Source organism: Pseudophryne corroboree, chromosome 3, assembly GCF_028390025.1.
Source record: "Pseudophryne corroboree isolate aPseCor3 chromosome 3, aPseCor3.hap2, whole genome shotgun sequence".
NCBI classification, from domain to species: domain Eukaryota; kingdom Metazoa; phylum Chordata; class Amphibia; order Anura; family Myobatrachidae; genus Pseudophryne; species Pseudophryne corroboree.
This window is the reverse complement of record NC_086446.1, coordinates 328,993,841-329,018,517: the sequence shown is the minus strand read 5'-3', so window position 1 is coordinate 329,018,517 and position 24,677 is coordinate 328,993,841. Positions and strand designations below refer to the sequence as shown.

The window sequence follows — 24,677 nt, the reverse complement described above, 5'->3', positions numbered from 1 at the left end:
GAACAGGCACTAATTGATTTGTCGGCTGTCTCATGTCGTCAACAGTTTTTTGCAAAGTGCTGACATTGTCACGTAATTCTTTAATTACTACCATCCAGTCAGGTGTCGACTCCCTAGGGGGTGACATCACTAACACAGGCAATTGCTCTGCTTCCACATCATTTTCCTCCTCATACATGTCGACACAATCGTACCGACACCCAGCACATCTGATAGAGGACAGGACCCCACTAGCCCTTTGGGGAGACAGAGGGAGAGTTTGCCAGCACACACCAGAGCGCTATATATATATATATACAGGGATAACCTTATATAAGTGTTACTCCCTGTTATAGCTGCTGTATTTATATATTAGCTGCCAATAGTGCCCCCCTCTCTGTTTTACCCTGTTTCTGTAGTGCAGGACTGCAGGGGAGAGTCAGGGAGCCGTCCTTCCAGCGGAGCTGTGAAAGAAAATGGCGCTTGTGTGCTGAGGAGAAAGGCTCCGCCCCCTTCACGGCGGCCTTTTCTCCCGCTTTTTTCAGGAAACTGGCAGGGGATAAATGCATCCATATAGCCCAGGAGCTATATGTGATGCATTTTTTTTAGCCATATAAGGTTTTTATATCGTTTTTATTGCGTCTCAGGGCGCTCCCCCCCAGCGCCCTGCACCCTCAGTGACCGGAGTGTGAAGTGTGCTGAGAGCAATGGCGCACAGCTGCAGTGCTGTGCGCTACCTTATTTGAAGACAGGAACGTCTTCTGCCGCCGCTTTCTCCGGACCTCTTTGCTCTTCTGGCTCTGTAAGGGGCCCGGCGGCGCGGCTCCGGGACCCATCCAGGCTGAACCTGTGATCGTCCCTCTGGAGCTAATGTCCAGTAGCCAAGAAGTCCAATCCACTCTGCAGTCAGGTGAGTTCGCTTCTTCTCCCCTTAGTCCCACGATGCAGTGAGCCTGTTGCCAGCAGGACTCACTGAAAATAAAAAACCTATTTAAACTTTTACTTCTAAGCAGCTCAGGAGAGCCACCTAGCTTGCACCCTTCTCGTTCGGGCACAAAAATCTAACTGAGGCTTGGAGGAGTGTCATAGGGGGAGGAGCCAGTGCACACCAGCTAGTCTAAAGCTTTTACTTTTTGTGCCCAGTCTCCTGCGGAGCCGCTATTCCCCATGGTCCTTACGGAGTTCCCAGCATCCACTAGGACGTCAGAGAAATAGATTTACCGGTGAGTAAAATCTTATTTTCTCTGACGTCCTAGTGGATGCTGGGAACTCCGAAAGGACCATGGGGATTATACCAAAGCTCCCAAACGGGCGGGAGAGTGCGGATGACTCTGCAGCACCGAATGAGAGAACTCCAGGTCCTCCTCAGCCAGGGTATCAATTTTGTAGAATTTTGCAAACGTGTTTGCCCCTGACCAAGTTGCAGCTCGGCAAAGTTGGAAAGCCGAGACCCCTCGGGCAGCTGCCCAAGATGAGCCCACCTTCCTTGTGGAATGGGCTTTTACTGATTTTGGCTGCGGTAGTCCAGCCACAGAATGCGCCAGCTGAATTGTGCTACAAATCCAGCGAGCAATAGTCTGCTTAGAAGCAGGAGCACCCAGTTTGTTGGGTGCATACAGGATAAACAGCGAGTCAGTTCTCCTGACTCTAGCCGTCCTGGAAACATAATTTTTTAAGGCCCTGACTACGTCCAGTAACTTGGAATCCTTCAAGTCCCTAGTAGCCGCAGGCACTACAATAGGTTGGTTCAAGTGAAAAGCTGATACCACCTTAGGGAGAAACTGGGGACGAGTCCTCAATTCTGCCCTATCCATATGGAAAATCAGATAAGTACTTTTATATGACAAAGCCGCCAATTCTGATACACGCCTGGCCGAAGCCAAGGCCAATAACATGACCACTTTCCGCGTGAGATATTTTAGATCCACGGTTTTTAGTGGCTCACACCAATGTGATAAGAAACTCAACACCACGTTGAGAACCCAAGGTGACACTGGAGGCACAACCGGGGGCTGAATATGCAGCACTCCTTTTACAATGTCTGAACTTCAGGTACTGAAGCTAGTTCTTTCTGGAAGAAAATCGACAGAGCCGAGATCTGTATCTTAATGGAGCCTAATTTTAGGCCCATAGATACTCCTGCTTGTAGGAATGCAGAAATCGACCTAGTTGAAATTCCTCTGTTGGGGCCTTTTTTGGCCTCACACCAAGCAACATATTTCCGCCATATGCGGTGATAATGTTTTGCAGTTACATCTTTCCTGGCTTGAATCAGCGTAGGAATGACTTCCTCCGGAATGCCCTTTTCCTTTAGGATCCGGCGTTCAACCGCCATGCCGTCAAAACGTAGCCGCGGTAAGTCTTGGAACAGACAGGGCCCCTGCTGCCGCAGGTCCTGTCTGAGCGGCAGAGGCCATGGGTCCTCTGACATAATTTCTTGAAGTTCTGGGTACCAAGCTCTTCTTGGCCAATCCGGAACCACGAGTATCGTTCTTACTCCTCGCCTTCCTATTATTCTCAGTACCTTTGGTATGAGAGGCAGAGGGGGGGAACACATAAACCGACTGGTACACCCACGGTGTTACCAGAGCGTCCACAGCTATCGCCTGAGGGTCCCTTGACCTGGCGCAATATCTTTTATAGCTTTTTGTTGAGGCGGGACGCCATCATGTCCACCTGTGGCCTTTCCCAATGGTGTACAATCCTTTGGAAGACTTCTGGATGAAGTCCCCACTCTCCCGGGTGGAGGTAGTGTCTGCTGAGAAGATCTGCTTCCCAGTCGTCCACTCCGGGAATGAACACTGCTGACAGTGCTAACACATGATTTTCCGCCCATCGGAGAATCCTTGTGGCTTCTGCCATCGCCATCCTGCTTCTTGTGCCGCCCTGTTGGTTTACATGGGCGACTGCCGTGATGTTGTCTGATTGGATCAGTACCGGCTGGTTTTGAAGCAGAGGCCTTGCCTGACTCAGGGCATTGTAAATGGCCCTCAGTTCCAGAATATTTATGTGTAGGGAAGTCACCCGACTTGACCAAAGTCCCTGGAAGTTTCTTCCCTGTGTGACTGCCCCCCAGCCTCAAAGGCTGGCATCCATGGTCACTAGGACCTAGTCCTGTATGCCGAACCTGCGGCCCTCTTGAAGATGGGCACTCTGCAGCCACCACAGTAGATACACCCTGGTCCTTGAAGACAGGGTTATCAGCCGATGCATCTGAAGATGTGATCCGGACCACTTGTCCAACAGGTCCCACTAAAAAGTTCTTGCATGGAACCTGCCGAATGGGATTGCTTCGTAGGAAGCTACCATTTTTCCCAGGACTCGCGTGCAATGATGCACCGATACCTGTTTTGGCTTCAGGAGGTCTCTGACTAGAGATGACAGCTCCTTGGCTTTCTCCTCCGGGAGAAACACTTATTTCTGGTCCGTGTCCAGAACCATCCCCAGGAACAGTAGACGTGTCGTAGGAACCAGCTGTGACTTTGGACTGTTTAGAATCCAACCGTGCTGTTGTAGCACTTTCCAAAATAGTGCTACCCCGACTAGCAACTGCTCCTTGGACCTCGCCCTTATAAGGAGATTGTCCAAGTACAGGATAATTAAAACTCCCTTTTTTCGAAGGAGTATCATCATTTCGGCCATTACCTTGGTAAACACCCTCGGTGCCATGTACAGTCCAAACGGCAGTGTCTGGACTTGGTAATGGTAATCCTGTACCACAAATCTGAGGTACTCCTGGCGAGGATGGTAAATGGGGACATGCAGGTAAGCATCCTTGATGTCCCGGGATCCCATGTAATCCCCCTCGTCCAGGCTTGCAATAACCGCCCTGAGCGATTCCATCTTGAACTTGAATTTTTTTATGTATGTGTTCAAGGATTTTAAATATAAAATGGGTCACACCGAACCATGCGGTTTCGGTACCCCAAACCGTGTGGAATAGTAAACCCGTCCTTGTTGAAGTAGGGGCACCTTGAGTATTACCTGCTGGGAATACAGCTTATTAATTGCCTCTAGCGCAGCCTCCCTGCCTGAGGGAGTTGTCGGCAAGGCATATTTGAGGAAACGGCGGGGGGGGAGACAACTCGAATTCCAGCTTGTACCCCTGAAATACTACTTGAATGAAACAGGGATCCACCTGTGAGCGAGCCCACTGATCGCTGAAATTGTTGAGACGGCCCCCCACCGTACCTGGCTACACCTGTGGAGCCCCCGCGTCATGCTGTGGACTCAGAGGAAGCGAGAGAAGAATTTTGATTCTGGGAACAGGCTGACTGGTGCAGCTTTTTCCCTCTTCCCATGTCTCTGTACAGAAAGGAAGCGCCTTTGACCCGCTTGCTTTTCTGAAGCCGAAAGGACTGTACCTGATAATACAGTGCTTTCTTAGTCTGTGAGGAAACCTGAGGTAAAAATATTTCTTCCCACCTGTTGCTGTGGATACGAGGTCCCAGAGACCATCCCCAAATAAGTCCTCACCCTTATAAGGCAGAATCTCTATGCGCCTTTTAAAGTCAGCATCACCTGTCCAGTGACAGGTCTCTAATACCCTCCTGACAGAATGGACATTACATTCATTTTGGATGCCAGCCGGCAAAATATCCCTCTGTGCATCCCTCATATATAAGACGACGTCTTTAATATGTTCTCATGTTTGACAGGGTCACCGACCACGCTGCAGCAGCACGATCTGCAGGTCTCAGTCTAGTACCTGAGTGTTTAAATACAGACTTCAGGATAGCCTCCTGCTTTTTATCAACAGGTACCTTCAAAGTGGCCGTTCCTAAAACGGCAGTGCCACCTTTTTTGACAACCGTGTGAGCGCCTTATCCACCCTAGGGGATATCTCCCAGCGTAACTTATCCTCTGGCGGGAAAGGGTACGCCATCAGTAACTTTTTAGAAATTACCAGTTTCTTATCGGGGGGGAACCCACGCTTTTCACACACTTCATTCATTCATCTGATGGGGGAACAAAACACTGCCTGCTTTTTCTCCCCAACATAAAAACCCATTTTTAGAGGGTTAATGTCAGAAATGTGTAACACATTTTTTATTGCCGGGATCAAGTCACGGATGTTCCTAGTGGATTGTGTATATGTCTCAACCTTGTCGACACTGGAGTCAGACTCCGTGTCAACATCTGTGTCTGCCATCTGAGTGAGCGGGCGTTTTTGAGCCCCTGATGGCCTTTGAGACGCCTGGGCAGGCACGGACTGAGAAGCCGGCTGTCCCACAGCTGTTACGTCATCCACCCTTTTATGTAAGGAGTTAACACTGTCGGTTAATACCTTTCACCTAACCATCCACTCTGGTGTCGGCCCCACAGGGGGCGACATCACATTTATCGGCATCTGCTCCGTCACCATATAAGCCTCCTCATTAAACATGTCGACACAGCCGTACCGACACACCGCACACACACACAGGGAATGCTCTGACTGAGGACAGGACCCCACAAAGCCCTTTGGGGAGACAGAGAGAGAGTATGCCAGCACACACCAGAGCGCTATATAATGTGGGGATTAACACTATACCTGAGTGAAATTTCCCCAATAGCTGCTTGTATATATAATATTGCGCCTAAATTTAGTGCCCCCCCTCTCTTTGTAACCCTTTGAGCCTGAAAACTACAGGGGAGAGCCTGGGGAGCTTTCTTCCAGCTGCACTGTGAAGAGAAAATGGCGCCAGTGTGTCTGAGGGAGATAGCTCCGCCCCTTTTTCGCGGACTTTTCTCCTGCTTTTTTCTGGATTCTGGCAAAGGTATTTACCACATATATAGCCTCTGGGGCTATATATTGTGGTATTTTTGCCAGCCAAGGTGTTTTTATTGCTGCTCAGGGCGCCCCCCCCAAGCGCCCTGCACCCTCAGTGACCGGAGTGTGAAGTGTGTATGAGGAGCAATGGCGCCCACTGCAGTGCTGTGCGCTACCTTGGTGAAGACTGATGTCTCCTGCCGCCGATTTTCCGGACCTCTTCTTGCTTCTGGCTCTGTAAGGGGGACGGCGGCGCGGCTCCGGGACCGAACACCAAGGCTGGGCCTGCGGTCGATCCCTCTGGAGCTAATGGTGTCCAGTAGCCTAAGAAGACCAAGCTGGCTGCAAGCAGGCAGGTTCGCTTCTTCTCCCCTTAGTCCCTCGCTGCAGTGATCCTGTTGCCAGCAGGTCTCACTGAAAATAAAAAACCTAATTCTATACTTTCTTTCTAGAAGCTCAGGAGAGCCCCTAGTGTGCATCCAACCTCGGCCGGGCACAAAATCTAACTGAGGCTTGGAGGAGGGTCATAGTGAGAGGAGCCAGTGCACACCAGGTGACCTAAAGCTTTCTTTAGTTGTGCCCAGTCTCCTGCGGAGCCGCTATTCCCCATGGTCCTTTCGGAGTTCCCAGCATCCACTAGGACGTCAGAGAAAATAGACATGGACAAAATGGAGGTACTACCTAGTATTTAGTATCTACCTAGAGGTGGTGTTGAAATTAGTTCTAGTCTCTACATATAGTAATATCATACATATCCTTAATAAAGGCTTCCATGGAAAACTGAATAAGAAATTCACTAAGGGCCCGATTTGAACACAGACACATCCATGACAATGTATTTTGCTGGTCACATGTCTATACACAGTGCATGTGAATGCGCTAGGACTGAGATGCCCACTTTCAGTATCACTAAACTCAGAAATACCGCTTTAGATGCACCATCTAAACTTGCACCAGCCTTATGGCAGGTGCAGATTTTCTCTTATGTCTTATGTGAGCGATTACGCATTTGTGTATGCTAACACACTAGCAACACACCCTATAAGACGGACCATCTCCATGCATCTGATTAACCACCTCCCAGTCATTGCCTAGGAACGCCCAATACATTTTCAATGTACTACTCTGTGTGTGCCTCTAAAATTACACCCGACACTCGTAGGATGCACGTACAGATTTCCTTAGATGCATACGGACGGGCTCGGTGGCTAGCTGCGCTCGCCATTGTGGACCCCCACGAGTGGGAATAGTCCCTGTTAGTCGGCATGCCAACTATCAGGATTGTTAGGGGGCAGGATCCTGGCATCAGTATTGTGACCAGTGGTCTCACACAGCATATCACTTTAAGTGCCAGCAAAAGTGCCCAAAAAAGTACACATATTTTACAGATTCTGACAATTGCTGTGCTACTAAATTACATATGGTCCACTAACAGTTCATAGTCATCAGACAAATAGTTGTTAGTCATGATTATCATCTGATGGGCACATGTAAGAGCTTAGTTTGAGTTTAAGTTGTTACAGGCCAAAACTCAGCAAGTTTTCTATTAATTATTTTTAAAATGATGTTAACATTTCAACAGATTAGTTATCAAAAGAGATACATAATATAAGCGTGCCCCAGGTGTGCAGAGGCACACCCTAATGTAAAAAGCCGCCAGTGGTGCAAGTACTCGGGTACACACAGAATAAAGGGTGGTAGGCTGAGAGATACAGAGTGAAGGCGTTCAGGGTGAGAGACACAAAGTAAAGGGGGGGAGGCTGAGAGAGACAAAAGCTGAGAGACAGAGTGAAGAGGAGAGGCTGGGAGACAGAGTGAAGAGGGGAGGCTGAGAGGTGCAGTCGGGAGACTATGGCATGGCAGAGAGACGCAAGCGGGAGATGATGGTATGGATGAGAGATGCAGGGAGGAGATGGCATGACTAAGACTACACAGGTTGGAGATTATGTTGTGTCTGAGAGTCGCAGGGGGAGGAGGTGACACAGGTCTGGTTGAAGCTCTGTTGTATGATGTTGACCTTGTTTATATTCCTACACCAACAGGCATCTTCCAGACCATGTGATCCTACATGAATAGTGAATATCGTCTGAAGACAATGTCTGCACAGGGAGAATACATTTCTTCAAAGGTTCCCCATTGTGAGAAACCACTATATAGGTAAGGTGCATAAGTAATGGAAAAGCATGCTCCCAGAGTGATGAAAAACAGGTGGAGTGTCAAGTTGACACTTCCCCATTTTCAGTGGCCAAGTCCCTGGTGGGGTGGGGTGACTGCATAGCGCCTGAGGGAACAGGGTGGCCTGTCTGACAGGCTGAGGAGTAGCACTGTGATTGCAAAGAGTACGGTCTGGTTTGTTTGTTTCAAACCACAACATCTGACAATGTTACTACATTAATAGGCTCCAAGGTAGGGATGGTCATTGACCCATCGATGGTCTGTGGCCAATGTCGAATGCTTTTGCCATTGATGGAAGAGAACCAAATGGTTTCCCTTCATCGATGGCACAGCTTAAACACATTTTTTTTTTTTGCAAAGTGCCAGGACACACAGCATAGCTTCACCCCTGAAAATAATGAAGTCCCGCCCCCAGGCTGTGATTGGCCCACGGGCTATTCACTGAAATAACAGGGATGACCATCGGTGGGTCTCCCACAACATAGTTGGTGACCATCGATGGCGAACACACTGATGGCCATCCCTACACCAGGGTGGATGTTAAAATGTATATTACAGTGAGTGCCAATAGCCGGTGCTAGACACACCCCTCCGACTGTGCACCCCTAATAAAATGTGCTGCACACTCCTATGTGCATATGTGACATACAGTAATACTACTTGGGACCTTCCTAAACCCTGTAAATAAATAAATGAAAAGACACATTGGTTAGAATTCAATTGTTTTTAGTGGAGCAATAATTAATTGGCAATGACACATCAATTCATTTCTGGGCACCCACTAATAATTATTGCACCCCAAAAGACCGCGTTTAACTACATGGAACAGTCAGACCTGTCTAAAGCCCACTGAATTTGCATATGTATCCATCCATGGCACTCGCATCCAAACGAAGTAAAAACCGAGCTGCTTCATTGGGCACCCACTAATTAGGGCGCACTGAAAACAATTGAATTCTAAAAACATTATCTCAGAATGCATTTCTAATTTTAACAAATACTGCATAAAGGGATAAAATAGGTAAAAGTTAAGACTTCATAACCTTTTTCTTGCTCTGTATGTGCAATGGAAATTCCAACATAGAGTATATTTTTAATCTTTATAAGGATTTACCGGTAGGTATTAAAATCCTTTCTCTTAGGCCGTAGAGGATGCTGGGGTCACTTCAAGAACCATGGGGCATAGACGGGATCCGCAGGAGACATGGGCACCCCAAGACCTTCAAACTGTGTGACCTGGCTCCTTCCTCTATGCCCTTTCTCCAGACCCCAGTTTAAGGAACTGTGCCCAGGGAGACGGACATTTCGAGGAAAGGATTTATTGTTAAACCACGGTGAGCATCTTACCAGCTCACACCACAAGCATGCCGCAGAACGTGGCCTTCAACAGAACCCAAGTCAACGGCATGAAGAATGTGCAGCCATATGCTGACAAAACTCGTAACACAACCTGTGTGTAACCACAACCAATAACTGCAGATACAGTACGCACTGGGACGGGTGCCCAACATCCTCTACAGACTTAGAGAAAAGGATTTACCGGTGGGTATTAAAATCCTATTTTCGCATACGTCCTAGAGGATGCTGGGGTCACTTCAAGAACCATGGGGTTTAAACCAAAGCTCTAGAATGGGCAGGAGAGTGCGGATGACTCTGCAGCACTGATTGACCAACTCAAGGTCTTCATCGGCCAAGGTGTCAAACTTGTAGAACTTTGCAAAATGTGTCTGACCCCGATCAAGTAGCTGCACGGCAAGTTGCTATGCCGAGACCCCCCCCAGACAGCCGTCCAGGATGAGCCCATCTATTCAGTAGAAATGGCTTTCACAGATATCGGTAACGGCAAACCGGCCGTGGAATGAGCGTGCTGAATGGTGTACCAGATCCAGCATGCCATGATCTGCTTGGAAGCAGGACACCCAACCTTGTAGGGAGCATACAGGACAAACAGAGACTCTGTTTTCCAAATCTGAGCCATTCTGGCGACATAAATCCTCAACGCTCTAACCACATCCAGTAATTTTTACTGAGCGAAAGCGTCAGTAGCCACTGGTCGATGTGGACAGAGGAAACCACCTTTGGTAGAAAATGCGGACGTGTCCTTAATTCAGCTCTATCTTCCACGAAGATCAACTAAGGGCTCTTGAGAGACAAGAGCACTAACTCAGACATCTGCCGTGCAGATGCCAAGGCCAATAAGCTGACCACTTTCAAAGTGAGGAATTTCAACTCCACCCTAAGTAAAGGTTCAAACAATGTGATTGAAGGAACTGCAACACCACATTACGATCCCAAGGTGCCACCGAAGACACAAATGAAAGTTGGATGTGGAACACGTCTTTCACGCAAACTGAACTTCAGGAAGGGAAGCTAATAGTTCCAGAAAGAAATTTCCAATGCTGAAAACTGGACCATAATGGAGTCCAACCGCAGTCTGTATTTCCCCCAGCCTGTAGGAAACAGAGAAAACGCCTTACTGAAACACCTCCGTTGAAACGGTCTTGGATTTACACTAAGACATATTTTCTCCAAAAACGGTGGTAATGTCTAGACCAGGGGTTCTCAAACTCGATCCTCCTGACCCCACACAGTGCATGTTTTGCAGGCAACCCAGCAAGTGCACAGGTGTATTAATTACTCACTGACACATTTTAAAAGGTCCACAGGTGGAGCTAATTATTTCACTTGCGATTCTGTGAGGAGACCTGCAAAACATGCACTGTGTGGGGTCCTGAGGACCGAGTTTTAGAACCTGTGGTCTAGACGTTACTCCTTTCCTTGCCTGAACAAGAGTGGGGATGACTTCCTTGGGAATACCCTTTCGGGGTAGGATTCGGCGCTGAACAGTCATGCTATCAAATGTAGCCGCGGCAAGTCTAGGTACACGCCTGGTACCTACCGTAGTAGGTCCTTGCAAAGAGGAAAAGGCCCAGGATCTTTTAATAAGCAACTTCTGAATATCTGGGCACCAAGCCCTCCTTGGCCAGTCTGGGCCAGTGAAAATTGCCCAAACCCTTGTTCTTCCTATTATCCCGAGAACTTTTGGGATCAGTGGAAGTGGAAGGAATACACTGACCGGAATAGTCAATGGGTTACCACAGCATTTACTGCTACTGCCTGAGGGTCTCTTGACCTGGACCAATTTTTTCTGAAGTTTCTCATTGAGACGAGAAGTCCTCCTGTCCACTGGAGGAACTCCTCAAAGACTTGTCACCTCTGCGAAGACTTCTTGGTGGAGGTCCCACTCTCCCGGACAGAGACCGCATCTGCTGAGGAACCATGTTGCTCAGTTGTCCACCGGAATGAAACTTGCCGACAGAGCCTTTACAGATTTTTCTGCCCAGAGGAGGATCTTCGTTACCTCAGCCATTTCCGCTCTGCTTTTTCCTGTTACCTTAACCAACTGGATCTGTACGGGGTGATCTTGAAGATGTACCGTCTTAAATGGCTCTTAATTCCAGCATTTTCATGTGAAGGCAGGCTTGCCGACTTTAGCATTTTTTTTTATTTAAGCTTTTCCCTTGAGTGACAGCTCCCCAGCCTTGGAGACTTGCATCCGTGGATACCAGGACCCAGTCCTGACCCCGAACCTACGTCCCTCTAGTAAGTGCGATGTGTGGAGCCACCACAGGAACGAAACCCTGGCTTTTGCCCACATGGATTATTCAGTGTATGTGTAGGTCGGAACCAGACCCCTCGTCCCACAGGACCCACTAGAACACCTTGGCAAGGAACCTGCCAACTGAACGGCCTAGCAGGCCGCAACCATCTTTTCTAATGTATTGATGGATTGACACTCCAGCTGGTCTTGGAATTCGTATGACCAGACTCTGGATCTCCAGATCCTGTTCCACTGGAAGAAAACACTCTGTAGTATCTAGTATTATTCCCATAACCAACAACCGCGTCAGTGGGCCATCAGTGATTCTGGCAAGTTCAGGAGCCAACCCTGTTGTTGAACTGTCAGGGACAGTGCAACGTATTGCACTAACTGGCTTCTTGATCTCGCCGTTATCAGGAGATCTTTTCCTTACAGGATAAACGTGGCTCCGTACTAGAGAAGGAAAACCATCATTACTGCCATCACCCTGGTGAAACTGGTAATGACCATCCTGAATAGCAAACCTCAGGTAAACCAATGAGGAGGAAAATGTAATTAGACCTCCTTTATTCTTCTTTAGATTGGTTTGAATATCTTTAAATAGAAATTATAGTAAGTCAGATTTTGGATTGGTCTGACCTAACCATCTGGCTACGGGAGCACGAACAGGCTTGAATAACAGTCTTCTCCCTATTGTGACAGGGGACACCAGGACCATGACCTGATCCTGACACAACTCGTGTTGCGTCGCATACACCCTCCCCGTCCGGAGGAGAATCGGTAATAATGAAAAATTGGTGAGGGAAAACGCCTGGAAACTCCAATATGCACCCTTGGGACACTATTCGAAACCCCACAAGTCCAAGTCCGTGCCAGGACCGACTGAAAAGTTTTAGACGTGACCTCACCGGTGTGGGCTCCCGCAAGAGAGTCCGAGCGTCATGCAGCGGATCTGGCAGAAAACAGAGGATGATTTCTGCCCCTGTGACCTTGACGAGGCTGCTGACCTCTTCCCTTTTCTCCTTCCCCTATCTGTAAAGAAAGAAGGGGGAATCCATATCTATCGGGCAGACATGACTGCATCTGACAATTATGCGTCATCATACCTTTGGAGGGAACATAGGCCCAGAAGGTATACCTACCCACGGCATCTGCAGAGATCAAATTAATTAGGTCGTCACCGAACCGGGCTTCACCTTCATCTGGAAGAGACTCCATATCTTCTCAGAGTCAACCACAGCATTCCATTTGTGAATACTCAACTCCCTCCTAGCCGAAAGCATGGAATCGGCCCGCGAACCCAAGAGTCCTCTATCCCTTGCAGTCACACGAAAGCATGCTGCAGCGTCCTTGATACGACCCAACGTAAGGAGTATACCATCTCTCCCCAGGGTATCTATAACGGATGACCAGGCAACCGACCATTTTTGAATACTACTACTCCCCCTGCGCATGTAATGGCCAGGTCTAACTGACGTACGCGTGTACACATAACTAGAACGTAACTAAAGCTTCTTACATACGATCCACAGGCTTCATGACAGGGAGCCATGCAGAACAGGGGGTGACACCCACTTTATTCTTTTCCTGCTGCGGATAGAATAAACAATCGGAATCCTCTTGAGGATTTGAAATCATCTTGTCAGGCTGGCCCAGACCTTCACGAACAGAGCTTTCAGCACATGAAAATGAAGAATGTTACTTCAGCAGTATTATAAAATATATATTATATATATATATATATATATATATATATATATATACATACATACACACACACACACACACACACACATATACATACATATACACACACACACATAGACCCCTTTGTTCGGAACAGCGGGTCCGCAGTGACGTTAATACGTCCTTATAATGTACTAATCATGCACTAAATGCTCCTTTTTTTTTTGGGGGGGGGGGGGGGATCTCATCAGGAAGCATTATGGTCGACACAGTAGTTAGCATCCATGTCGGTATAAGGGAGTAGTGACTGGGCAAAATAACTTGTTTACGACCCCGAGGGGTCTGAGGGAAACATAGGTATGACCAAGGCATCCATAGATATTCCTGTGTCTCTTACACAGAATTATTCAACCTTACTCAAATATATATATATACATACACACAGCCCTTTTTTATATGCATCACATTAATATGCAATTTTTTACCTAGTCATATATCTGAGGTGCCGACAGGCCCCCCCCAGCCTGTGTCCCCAATATAGTTTTCACTTGTCCATCCACTTACATGTTGACTTACATGTATCAGGAGTCGGCCGTGCCGACAGGGTCACTCCCACGGCCTTTTGTGGGAAGCACTCTGCCTCAGACATGCCGACACGTGTGTACCCAACATGACAGAGACACAGACAGAGTTTTTCAGCTCATAACACAGCTCTTAATTAGCAGTTCTGAACATTAAAGAATGCCTCCAAACCTGCAGCGCTTTTATTACACATATATTTCTCCATGTTACTGTGCCCCCCCCCACCGTTTGGCACCCTGATACATTCAGTAGTGCGAGGAAGGACCAGTGTACAGCAAAAGAAAATGGCGCTGGCTGTGTGAGCTGTGAGGGCTAAGCCCCGTGCCCTACATGGCACGCTTCAGCCCACTCTTTTTCAACCAAATAATGCCGGCGGGGGTATGAATCTAGTGCCAAGGCACTTTAATATTACTCTGCCAGCCTTTAAAGAGGTGTTTGAATGCTGACCAGGGATCCCCCCCCCCCCCCCCCGCGCCGCCCTGCACCCTGCAGTGCCGCTGTGTATGGGAGCATGGCGCGCAGCGTGCGATCGCTGTGCGGTACAGCCGTCACTGAAGTCTTCTATCTTCTTCTACTCACCTGTCTTCTGACTCTGCAAGGGGGGTGACGGCGGCCTCTGGGAGTGAACCCCTAGGCGCACCTAGTGTTCCAAACCCTCAGGAGCTATTGGTGTCCTGTAGCCAAAGAAGCAGAGCCTTTAAACTCATTAGAAGTAGGTCTGACTTCTCTCCCCTAAGTCCCACGATGCAGGGAGACGTTGCCAGCAGCCTCCCTGAAAATAAAAAAACCTAACATAAAATCTTTTCCGAGAAACTTAGTAGAGCTCCTCAGTTGTGCATCCAGTCTGCCTGGGCACAGATCTAAACTGGGGTCTGGAGGAGGGGCATAGAGGGAGGAGCCGGGTCACGCCGTTTGAAGGTCTTGGGGTGCCCATGTCTCCTGCGGATCCCGTCTCTGCCCCATGGTTCTTGAAGTGACCCCAGCATCTTCTAGGACGTATGAGAAAGATGGTCTCACGCACACCACTACTGCTTTTGTTCTGTAATCAGAATGGCATTGGCAGTACATAATATGCTGCTGTATCAGCAAAGCATGACTGAAACCAACATATATATATATATTTTTTGTAATCCAATTGTTGCTCCGTTCGAGCGCCCATTACCGTTGACACGCCTAAAAGCAACAGGGTCAGTAGCGCAAAGCGGCTAAACCCAACTAACGTCCTGGCCAGGATGCAAAATGGGCAACTAAAATGGACACAATTCACACATTTCTGCATGTCACCTTGGGAGGCTGCAAGCAGAAATGTCGGCACCAGCAGCATGCTCGCATATATGGCAATACAATTGGCGGGTGCCCAAACAACAATTAAACTGCACCCACTGTGGGACAGACACAGAGAAACTGCAGTAGCAATTTTGTCACAGGTCTCTCTGTATGGGGGCACAGTTATTATTTGTGGTTTAACTGCCGAAAACATTTTTTTGGGGGCAGGGGAAGGGAGTAACCGCAAATATTTAGCATTACCTTAATGTAAGACAGAGGGACCGCAGCAGATCGCTCAGATGCCTGCTGCAATCTCTTCAAACCCGCTGGCAGTCGCACCTCCCATAGGTTTCTATGGGGGATGAGTTGCTGACAGATTTACTAAGCTCCACGCAGCTAACATGGTATTAGACTGCTGTAGCCTATGGGCTACACATCGCAAACTTAGCCCAGGAACTCTTCCCGGCAATGGCCGCAGCACATGCACAATCACACTTCTACTCAGAGGTCACCACAGGGTTGGTCTCCTTTCGGTGCCCCTGTCCCTGCGGTTGCTCAATAATAAATGGTGCCAGTAAAATCACATTTGGCAATGCGATTCTGGGCACTAACATTGCATTGAATATGTATTTAATGAGAAATAGACCCAAATATGTTCTAGTTCCCAACTGGATTTCTGCCTAGTGGACGGTTTGCTGTGCACCAGTAGTAATGGAGTAATAAAGTAATAGGCCCTACACACTGGACGATAACACTGAAAGATATGAACAATCTTGTTCATTAATGAACGAGATACCGTTCATATCTTTCAGTGTGGAGGCAGCAACGATGAATGATGCGCAGCCCCGCGCTCGTTCATCGCTGGTGCCCCGTCGCCTGTGCATGCAGGCCAATATGGCGATCTCGTCCATATTTGCATGCACTGCTATGGAGCCGGGTGGAGTGAAGAAACTTCACTCCCCCACCCCGTCACCTCCCCCAGCCGCCTTATCGGCGGTCGCGCAGTTCGGCAGTGGGTCGCGCAGTGTGTAGGGCCCTTAAGAGTGCCTAATAAGAAGCCCTCAAAGGCTTTTATTGCACCAGAATTTCTGAATATTAACTGAAGATTTGTTTAATTTTTAAAAGATTGCCCATTTATGGACTCTGTTAGTAATGTCTTGAGGTCCCCCCCCCCCATCAGCAGCATACATTCTAAATAACTCATCACGAAAAGTCATGCCATATAATAGGGTGACCATAATATCCCTTTAATCTGGGACACCTTTGATTTACACAGGTTCTGTGGCTGTCTGAAACCAGGTGAAATTCAGGGTTGCGTTTAGCCAGCCACAGAACCTGTGTAAATCAAAGGTGTCCCAGATTAAAGGGATATTATGGTCACCCTACAGATAATGAAAAGCTGACATGCAATAGTGGTGACTATGGTATAAAAACTGTGTCTGTTCTAGGTGAGAAGTAGCCCAAAACTAGTTTGGTTGGTTAAATGGTGCTCTGTAATTGTGCAGAGGTAACAGATACACATCACAAGGGAGCAAAACACAAAAAAATAAGAATTTACTTACCGATAATTCTATTTCTCGGAGTCCGTAGTGGATGCTGGGGTTCCTGAAAGGACCATGGGGAATAGCGGCTCCGCAGGAGACAGGGCACAAAAAGTAAAGCTTTTCCAGATCAGGTGGTGTGCACTGGCTCCTCCCCCTATGACCCTCCTCCAGACTCCAGTTAGGTACTGTGCCCGGACGAGCGTACACAATAAGGGAGGATTTTGAATCCCGGGTAAGACTCATACCAGCCACACCAATCACACCGTACAACTTGTGATCTAAACCCAGTTAACAGTATGATAACAGAGGAGCCTCTGAAAGATGGCTCCCTAAACAATAACCCGAATTAGTTAACAATAACTATGTACAAGTATTGCAGATAATCCGCACTTGGGATGGGCGCCCAGCATCCACTACGGACTCCGAGAAATAGAATTATCGGTAAGTAAATTCTTATTTTCTCTATCGTCCTAGTGGATGCTGGGGTTCCTGAAAGGACCATGGGGATTATACCAAAGCTCCCAAACGGGCGGGAGAGTGCGGATGACTCTGCAGCACCGAATGAGAGAACTCCAGGTCCTCTTTTGCCAGGGTATCAAATTTGTAGAATTTCACAAACGTGTTCTCCCCTGACCACGTAGCTGCTCGGCAGAGTTGTAATGCCGAGACCCCTCGGGCAGCCGCCCAAGATGAGCCCACCTTCCTTGTGGAATGGGCCTTAACAGATTTAGGCTGTGGCAGGCCTGCCACAGAATGTGCAAGTTGAATTGTGTTACAAATCCAACGAGCAATCGACTGCTTAGAAGCAGGCGCACCCAACTTGTTGGGTGCATACAGTATAAACAGCGAGTCAGATTTTCTGACTCCAGCCGTCCTTGAAATGTATATTTTTAAAGCTCTGACAACGTCCAACAACTTGGAGTCCTCCAAGTCGCTTGTAGCCGCAGGCACTACAATAGGCTGGTTCAGGTGAAACGCTGATACCACCTTAGGGAGAAAATGCGGCCGCGTCCGCAGCTCTGCCCTATCCGAATGGAAAATTAAATAAAGGCTTTTATAAGATAAAGCCGCCATTTCAGATACTCTCCTGGCGGAAGCCAGGGCCAGTAACATAGTCACTTTCCATGTGAGATATTTCAAATCCACAATTTGTAGTGGTTCAAACCAATGGGATTTGAGGAAATCTAAAACTACATTTAGATCCCACGGTGCCACCGGAGGCACCACAGGAGGCTGTATATGCAGTACTCCTTTGACAAAAGTCTGGACCTCAGGGACTGAGGCCAATTCTTTTTGGAAGAATATTGACAGGGCCGAAATTTGAACCTTAATAGATCCCAATTTGAGACCCATAGACAATCCTGATTGCAGGAAATGTAGGAAACGACCCAGTTGAAATTCCTCCGTCGGAGCACTCCGATCCTCGCACCACGCAACATATTTCCGCCAAATGCGGTAATAATGCTTCGCGGTGACTTCCTTTCTTGCCTTAATCAAGGTAGGAATGACTTCTTCTGGAATGCCTTTTCCTTTTAGGATCTGGCGTTCAACCGCCATGCCGTCAAACGCAGCCGCGGTAAGTCTTGAAAGAGGCAGGGACCCTGTTGAAGCAGGTCCCTTCTCAGAGGTAGAGGCCACGGATCGTCCGTGACCATCTCTTGAAGTTCCGGGTACCAAGACCTTCTTGGCCAATCCGGAGCCACTAGTATCGTTCTTACTCCGCTTTGCCGTATGATTCTCAATACCTTTGGTATGAGAGGCAGAGGAGGAAACACATACACCGACTGGTACACCCAAGGTGTTACCAGCGCGTCCACAGCTATTGCCTGCGGATCTCTTGACCTGGCGCAATGTCTGCTGAGGAAGTCTGCTTCCCAGTTGTCCACGCCCGGGATGAACACTGCTGACAGTGCTATCACGTGATTCTCCGCCCAGCGAAGGATCCTGGCAGCTTCTGCCATTGCACTCCTGCTTCTTGTGCCGCCCTGTCTGTTTACATGGGCGACTGCCGTGATGTTGTCCGACTGGATCAACACCGGTCTTCCTTGAAGCAGAGGTTCCGCCTGGCTTAGAGCACTGTAGATTGCTCTTAGTTCCAGAATGTTTATGTGAAGAGACTTTTCCAGGCTCGACCACACTCCCTGGAAGTTTCTTCCTTGTGTGACTGCTCCCCAGCCTCTCAGGCTGGCGTCCGTGGTCACCAGGATCCAATCCTGTATGCCGAATCTGCGGCCCTCCAATAGATGAGCCCTCTGCAACCACCACAGAAGAGATACCCTTGTCCTTGGAGACAGGGTTATCCGCAGGTGCATCTGAAGATGCGACCCTGACCATTTGTCCAACAGATCCCTTTGGAAAATTCTTGCATGGAATCTGCCGAATGGAATTGCTTCGTAAGAAGCCACCATTTTTCCCAGGACTCTTGTGCATTGATGTACAGACACCTTTCCTGGTTTTAGGAGGTTCCTGACCAGGTCGGATAACTCCTTGGCTTTTTCCTCGGGAAGAAAAACCTTTTTCTGAACCGTGTTCAGAATCATCCCTAGGAACAGCAGACGAGTTGTCGGCATTAATTGGGATTTTGGAATATTCAGAATCCATCCGTGCTGCTTTAGCACCTCTTGAGATAGTGCTAATCCCATCTCTACCTGTTCTCTGGACCTTGCCCTTATTAGGAGATCGTCCAAGTATGGGATAATTAATACGCCTTTTCTTCGAAGAAGAATCATCATCTCGGCCATTACCTTTGTAAAGACCCGAGGTGCCGTGGACAAACCAAACGGCAGCGTCTGAAACTGATAGTGACAGTTTTGTACAAGGAACCTGAGGTACCCCTGGTGTGAGGGGTAAATTGGAACGTGGAGATACGCATCCTTGATGTCCAAGGATACCATAAAGTCCCCTTCTTCCAGGTTCGCTATCACTGCTCTGAGTGACTCCATCTTGAACTTGAACTTCTTTATGTACAGGTTCAAGGACTTCAGATTTAGAATAGGCCTTACCGAGCCATCCGGCTTCGGTACCACAAATAGAGTGGAATAATACCCCTTCCCTTGTTGTAGAAGAGGTACCTTGACTATCACCTGCTGAGAGTACAGCTTGTGAATGGCTTCCAAAACCGTCTCCCTTTCGGAGGGGGACGTTGGTAAAGCAGACTTCAGGAAACGGCGAGGTGGATCTGTCTCTAATTCCAACCTGTACCCCTGAGATATTATCTGCAGGATCCAGGGATCTACCTGCGAGTGAGCCCACTGCGCGCTGTAATTTTTGAGACGACCGCCCACCGTCCCAGAGTCCGCTTGAGAAGCCCCAGCGTCATGCTGAGGCTTTTGTAGAAGCCGGGGAGGGCTTCTGTTCCTGGGAAGGAGCTGCCTGTTGCTGTCTCTTCCCTCGACCTCTGCCTCGTGGCAGATATGAATAGCCCTTTGCTCTCTTATTTTTAAAGGAACGAAAGGGCTGCGGTTGAAAAATCGGTGCCTTTTTCTGTTGGGGAGTGACTTGAGGTAGAAAGGTGGATTTCCCGGCTGTAGCCGTGGCCACCAAATCTGATAGACCGACTCCAAATAACTCCTCCCCTTTATACGGCAAAACTTCCATATGCCGTTTTGAATCCGCATCGCCTGTCCACTGTCGCGTCCATAAAGCTCTTCTGGCCGAAATGGACATAGCACTTACCCGTGATGCCAGTGTGCAGATATCCCTCTGTGCATCACGCATATAAAGAAATGCATCCTTTATTTGTTCTAACGACAGTAAAATATTGTCCCTGTCCAGGGTATCAATATTTTCAATCAGGGACTCTGACCAAACTACCCCAGCACTGCACATCCAGGCAGTCGCTATAGCTGGTCGTAGTATAACACCTGCATGTGTGTATATACTTTTTTGGATATTTTCCATCCTCCTATCTGATGGATCTTTAAGTGCGGCCGTCTCAGGAGAGGGTAACGCCACTTGTTTAGATAAGCGTGTTAGCGCCTTGTCCACCCTAGGAGGTGTTTCCCAGCGCTCCCTAACCTCTGGCGGGAAAGGGTATAATGCCAATAATTTCTTTGAAATTATCAGCTTTTTATCAGGGGCAACCCACGCTTCATCACACACGTCATTTAATTCTTCTGATTCAGGAAAAACTATAGGTAGTTTTTTCACACCCCACATAATACCCTGTTTAGTGGTACCTGTAGTATCAGCTAAATGTAACGCCTCCTTCATTGCCAAAATCATATAACGTGTGGCCCTACTGGAAAATACGGTTGATTCGTCACCGTCACCACTGGAATCAGTGCCTGTGTCTGGGTCTGTGTCGACCGACTGAGGCAAAGGGCGTTTCACAGCCCCTGACGGTGTTTGAGGCGCCTGGACAGGCACTAATTGATTGTCCGGCCGCCTCATGTCGTCAAACGACTGCTTAAGCGAGTTGACGCTATCCCGTAATTCCACAAATAAAGGCATCCATTCTGGTGTCGACCCCCTAGGAGGTGACATCCCCATATTTGGCAATTGCTCCGCCTCCACACCAATATCGTCCTCATACATGTCGACACACACGTACCGACACACAGCAGACACACAGGGAATGCTCTACACGAAGACAGGACCCACTAGCCCTTTGGGGAGACAGAGGGAGAGTCTGCCAGCACACACCAAAAAAGCGCTATATATGACAGGGATAGCCTTATAATAAGTGCTCCCTTATAGCTGCTTTATATATATCAAAATATTGCCATTAAATTTGCCCCCCCTCTCTGTTTTACCCTGTTTCTGTAGTGCAGTGCAGGGGAGAGACCTGGGAGCCGTCCTGACCAGCGGTGCTGTGAGAGGAAATGGCGCCGTGTGCTGAGGACATAGGCCCCGCCCCTTTTCCGGCGGGCTCGTCTCCCGCTATTTTGTGAATCCAGGCAGGGGTTAAATATCTCCATATAGCCTCTGGGGGCTATATGTGAGGTATTTTTAGCCTTTTAATAGGTTTTCATTTGCCTCCCAGGGCGCCCCCCCCCAGCGCCCTGCACCCTCAGTGACTGCGTGTGAAGTGTGCTGAGAGGAAAATGGCGCACAGCTGCAGTGCTGTGCGCTACCTTTAGAAGACTGCAGGAGTCTTCAGCCGCCGATTCTGGACCTCTTCTTACTTCAGCATCTGCAAGGGGGCCGGCGGCGCGGCTCCGGTGACCATCCAGGCTGTACCTGTGATCGTCCCTCTGGAGCTGATGTCCAGTAGCCAAGAAGCCAATCCATCCTGCACGCAGGTGAGTTCACTTCTTCTCCCCTCTGTCCCTCGTTGCAGTGATCCTGTTGCCAGCAGGAATCACTGTAAAATAAAAAACCTAAGCTAAACTTTCTCTAAGCAGCTCTTTATGAGAGCCACCTAGAATTGCACCCTTCTCGGCCGGGCACAAAAATCTAACTGGAGTCTGGAGGAGGGTCATAGGGGGAGGAGCCAGTGCACACCACCTGATCTGGAAAAGCTTTACTTTTTGTGCCCTGTCTCCTGCGGAGCCGCTATTCCCCATGGTCCTTTCAGGAACCCCAGCATCCACTAGGACGATAGAGAAACGTCGATTATAGAAGATAAATCCTAATAGAAATATGCCATATACATATCAGGCTACACACAGAATATGGCCTTATAGTATGTAAAGGTGCGTTTTTAGAAGCTGTGATTTGATGCAACCATTTCCATGTGAAGTATAATGCATACTATACTGTATGACCCATATATTGTTTGCGAACTACATGGAATTTCACCCCAAAGGGTAGGTAGGCACACTACAAGTGGCAGAAAAGCTCACAGAATGCCGCAGGTGGCTGGCAAGGTTCTGTCAGGGTAACTGCGTAACTAGTGTCATGTATGTGCTGCTAAGGACTGCATTATAATCTATTCCCATGTTACAAATTGAACAGCTATACAAACTGTAGTTAACACATGTACGCAACATAAGAATGATAGATGCTATAGGGCGTGATGTAATATACGATTATATAAGACGATTCAGGTCACTTTGTAATTGCGCTCAATTCAGTCACCGATCAGTGGGACACACTTACCCCTAGCAGACAGACTTTCAGCTCCCTTAGAGCCATGACAACAGGGACCACCAATGTCTACCAGCAGCCCCGTGTAGAACTACAGATCTCCGGCCTGCGGCACCTCGGCCTCCCTGGGCCCTGTACCAGCCGAGTCCCCCTCCCCATTCCGCCCACAGACCATCCTCTTCAATGAGCTGTGCAGGAGCCGGGCCCGCCTCCATTACCCTCATCAGCGCATAACCCCGCGCTTTCCCCGCCTTCTTTATCATCTACATCCCGACCAGGGTTTTCCTTCCTGGGCGCTGCAAAGTCTAGCCCTCCCCGCCTGGCTACGCCTCGTCCATCACTCGTGTCTCCTATCCAGCCCGTCCCACTCCCTTCCTCTTCCTCCTCCTCCTTCACCCCATCCATCCCGCCTCATCACCGACAGATCATCGGATCGTCCCGCTCGCCTCCTCCTTCCAGTATTGATTGCTGTAATAATAGCTGCAGCAGCAAGGCTTAACGCTTTTTTGTATCTTACTAGGGGGTCTATTAATGAAGCAGTGAAAAGAGTGGAGAAGTGAGCCAGTGGATATTTTGCCCATGGCAACCAATCAGTGTTCAAGTAACATTTCTAAAGTGCAGTCTATAAAATTATACATAGCAGCGGATTGGTTGCCATGGGCAACTTCTCCACAAGCTCATTTCTCCACTCTTTTCACTGCTTCATGAATAAACCACCATGCATACTGTACTGAGGTGTGTCATGCTAGCTAATGTATATCTGTCTTCTTCGCGTCTCCTGAAAAGTATCAATGTGTAGTGTGCTATAAATTCCAACCTGTTAAGCTGAACAGATGTGGACGCAAATGTCGCTGCATCTTTGTACGCAGTGACTGCGAAAAACTTTTAAAGCTCTATGAGCTGTCTTGTGTAAAACAACGCTCACTGCCAGCATCTCGGATACCCTGCCTGTGACCTTCAGGACGCAGCACTGGATCCACAGTATGAGCCTAGGCTGGCCAACTGAATATCTTAGTAAAGCTGGATACACTAAGGGGTGCCCCAAGCTTAATTTCTCTTACGTCCGAGGATACTGGGGTTCCATTTAGTACCATGGGGTATAGACGGGTCCACAAGGAGCAAAGGGCACTTTAAGAATTTGATAGTGTGGGCTGGCTCCTCCCTCTATGCCCCTCCCACCAGACCAAGTCTAGAAAATGTGCTCGGAAGAGTTGGTCACGCTTATGGAAGCTCCTTAAGAGTTTTCTGCATTTATTTTATATGTTTGTTATTTTCAGGCAGGGCTGGTTGGCACCAACCTGCCTACTTCGTGGGACTTGGGGGGGGGGGCAACCTCTTGAAGGGTTAATGGTCCCGTTCCCCGCTGACTGGACACTGAGCTCCTGAGGGAACTATTCGCAAGCCCCACCACAGCGAGCGTGCATTCCCGCAGCACGCTGCCACCCCTAACAGAGCCAGAAGAAAGAAGAGTGGTGAGTACTAAGCCGGGGTCCCGACTAGCGGGTCGCCTGCCATTATGGCGGCATGAGGGTACGGAGACACTGCGTCTCAGTACACTGTACACAGTACCCACATTGGCAAAAATAGCCTTAAAACTGTTTTCTCTCCATTTTAAGCAGCAGATTACCTCAGCTAGTATAAAAAAAAGCGGGAAGGCCGCGTGCCATTGAAGGGGCGGGCCTTCACTATGAGCGGATCCAGCAACTCACCAGCGCCATTTTCCCTCTGCAGTGGACACAGACGCTGACTGACAGGGACGCGCAGCTCCTCCGGAGAGATTTCAGATTATCTCAGCAGTACCAGGGGGTCATAGCAGGGGGAGAGCGATTCTTAGTGTACCAAGTCCCCTATAAGGGTACTTAGACTGAAACCCGGATAAGCTTGGCATTAGCGATAAGGACACGGTGGGGCTGGCTCCAAATAACTCTGTGTCTCCCTGAAGGGCTCTTAGTGGGTTTATTGTGCTTCACCGTTTCCTGTGTGTGCGTGTGCTGTCACATTTACATTATGTCAGGCAAAGAGTGTGTTTCTTACACAGCGGAGTGTTCCTCTTCACCAGGGG

General features: G+C 48.6%; 1 protein-coding gene across 1 annotated transcript in view; it reads right to left on the bottom strand.

Moving 5' to 3' along the window:
* The window catches only part of RAB22A (RAB22A, member RAS oncogene family), a 55,274-nt gene extending 32,318 nt beyond the window's left edge, over positions 1–22,956 (bottom strand). The window contains exon 1 of the mRNA XM_063959565.1: positions 22,628–22,956. Coding sequence (XP_063815635.1) covers positions 22,628–22,663 — 36 coding nt within the window. The 5' untranslated portion in view covers positions 22,664–22,956. The remainder of the gene's footprint in view (positions 1–22,627) is intronic.
* Positions 22,957–24,677: the final 1,721 nt, after the last annotated feature.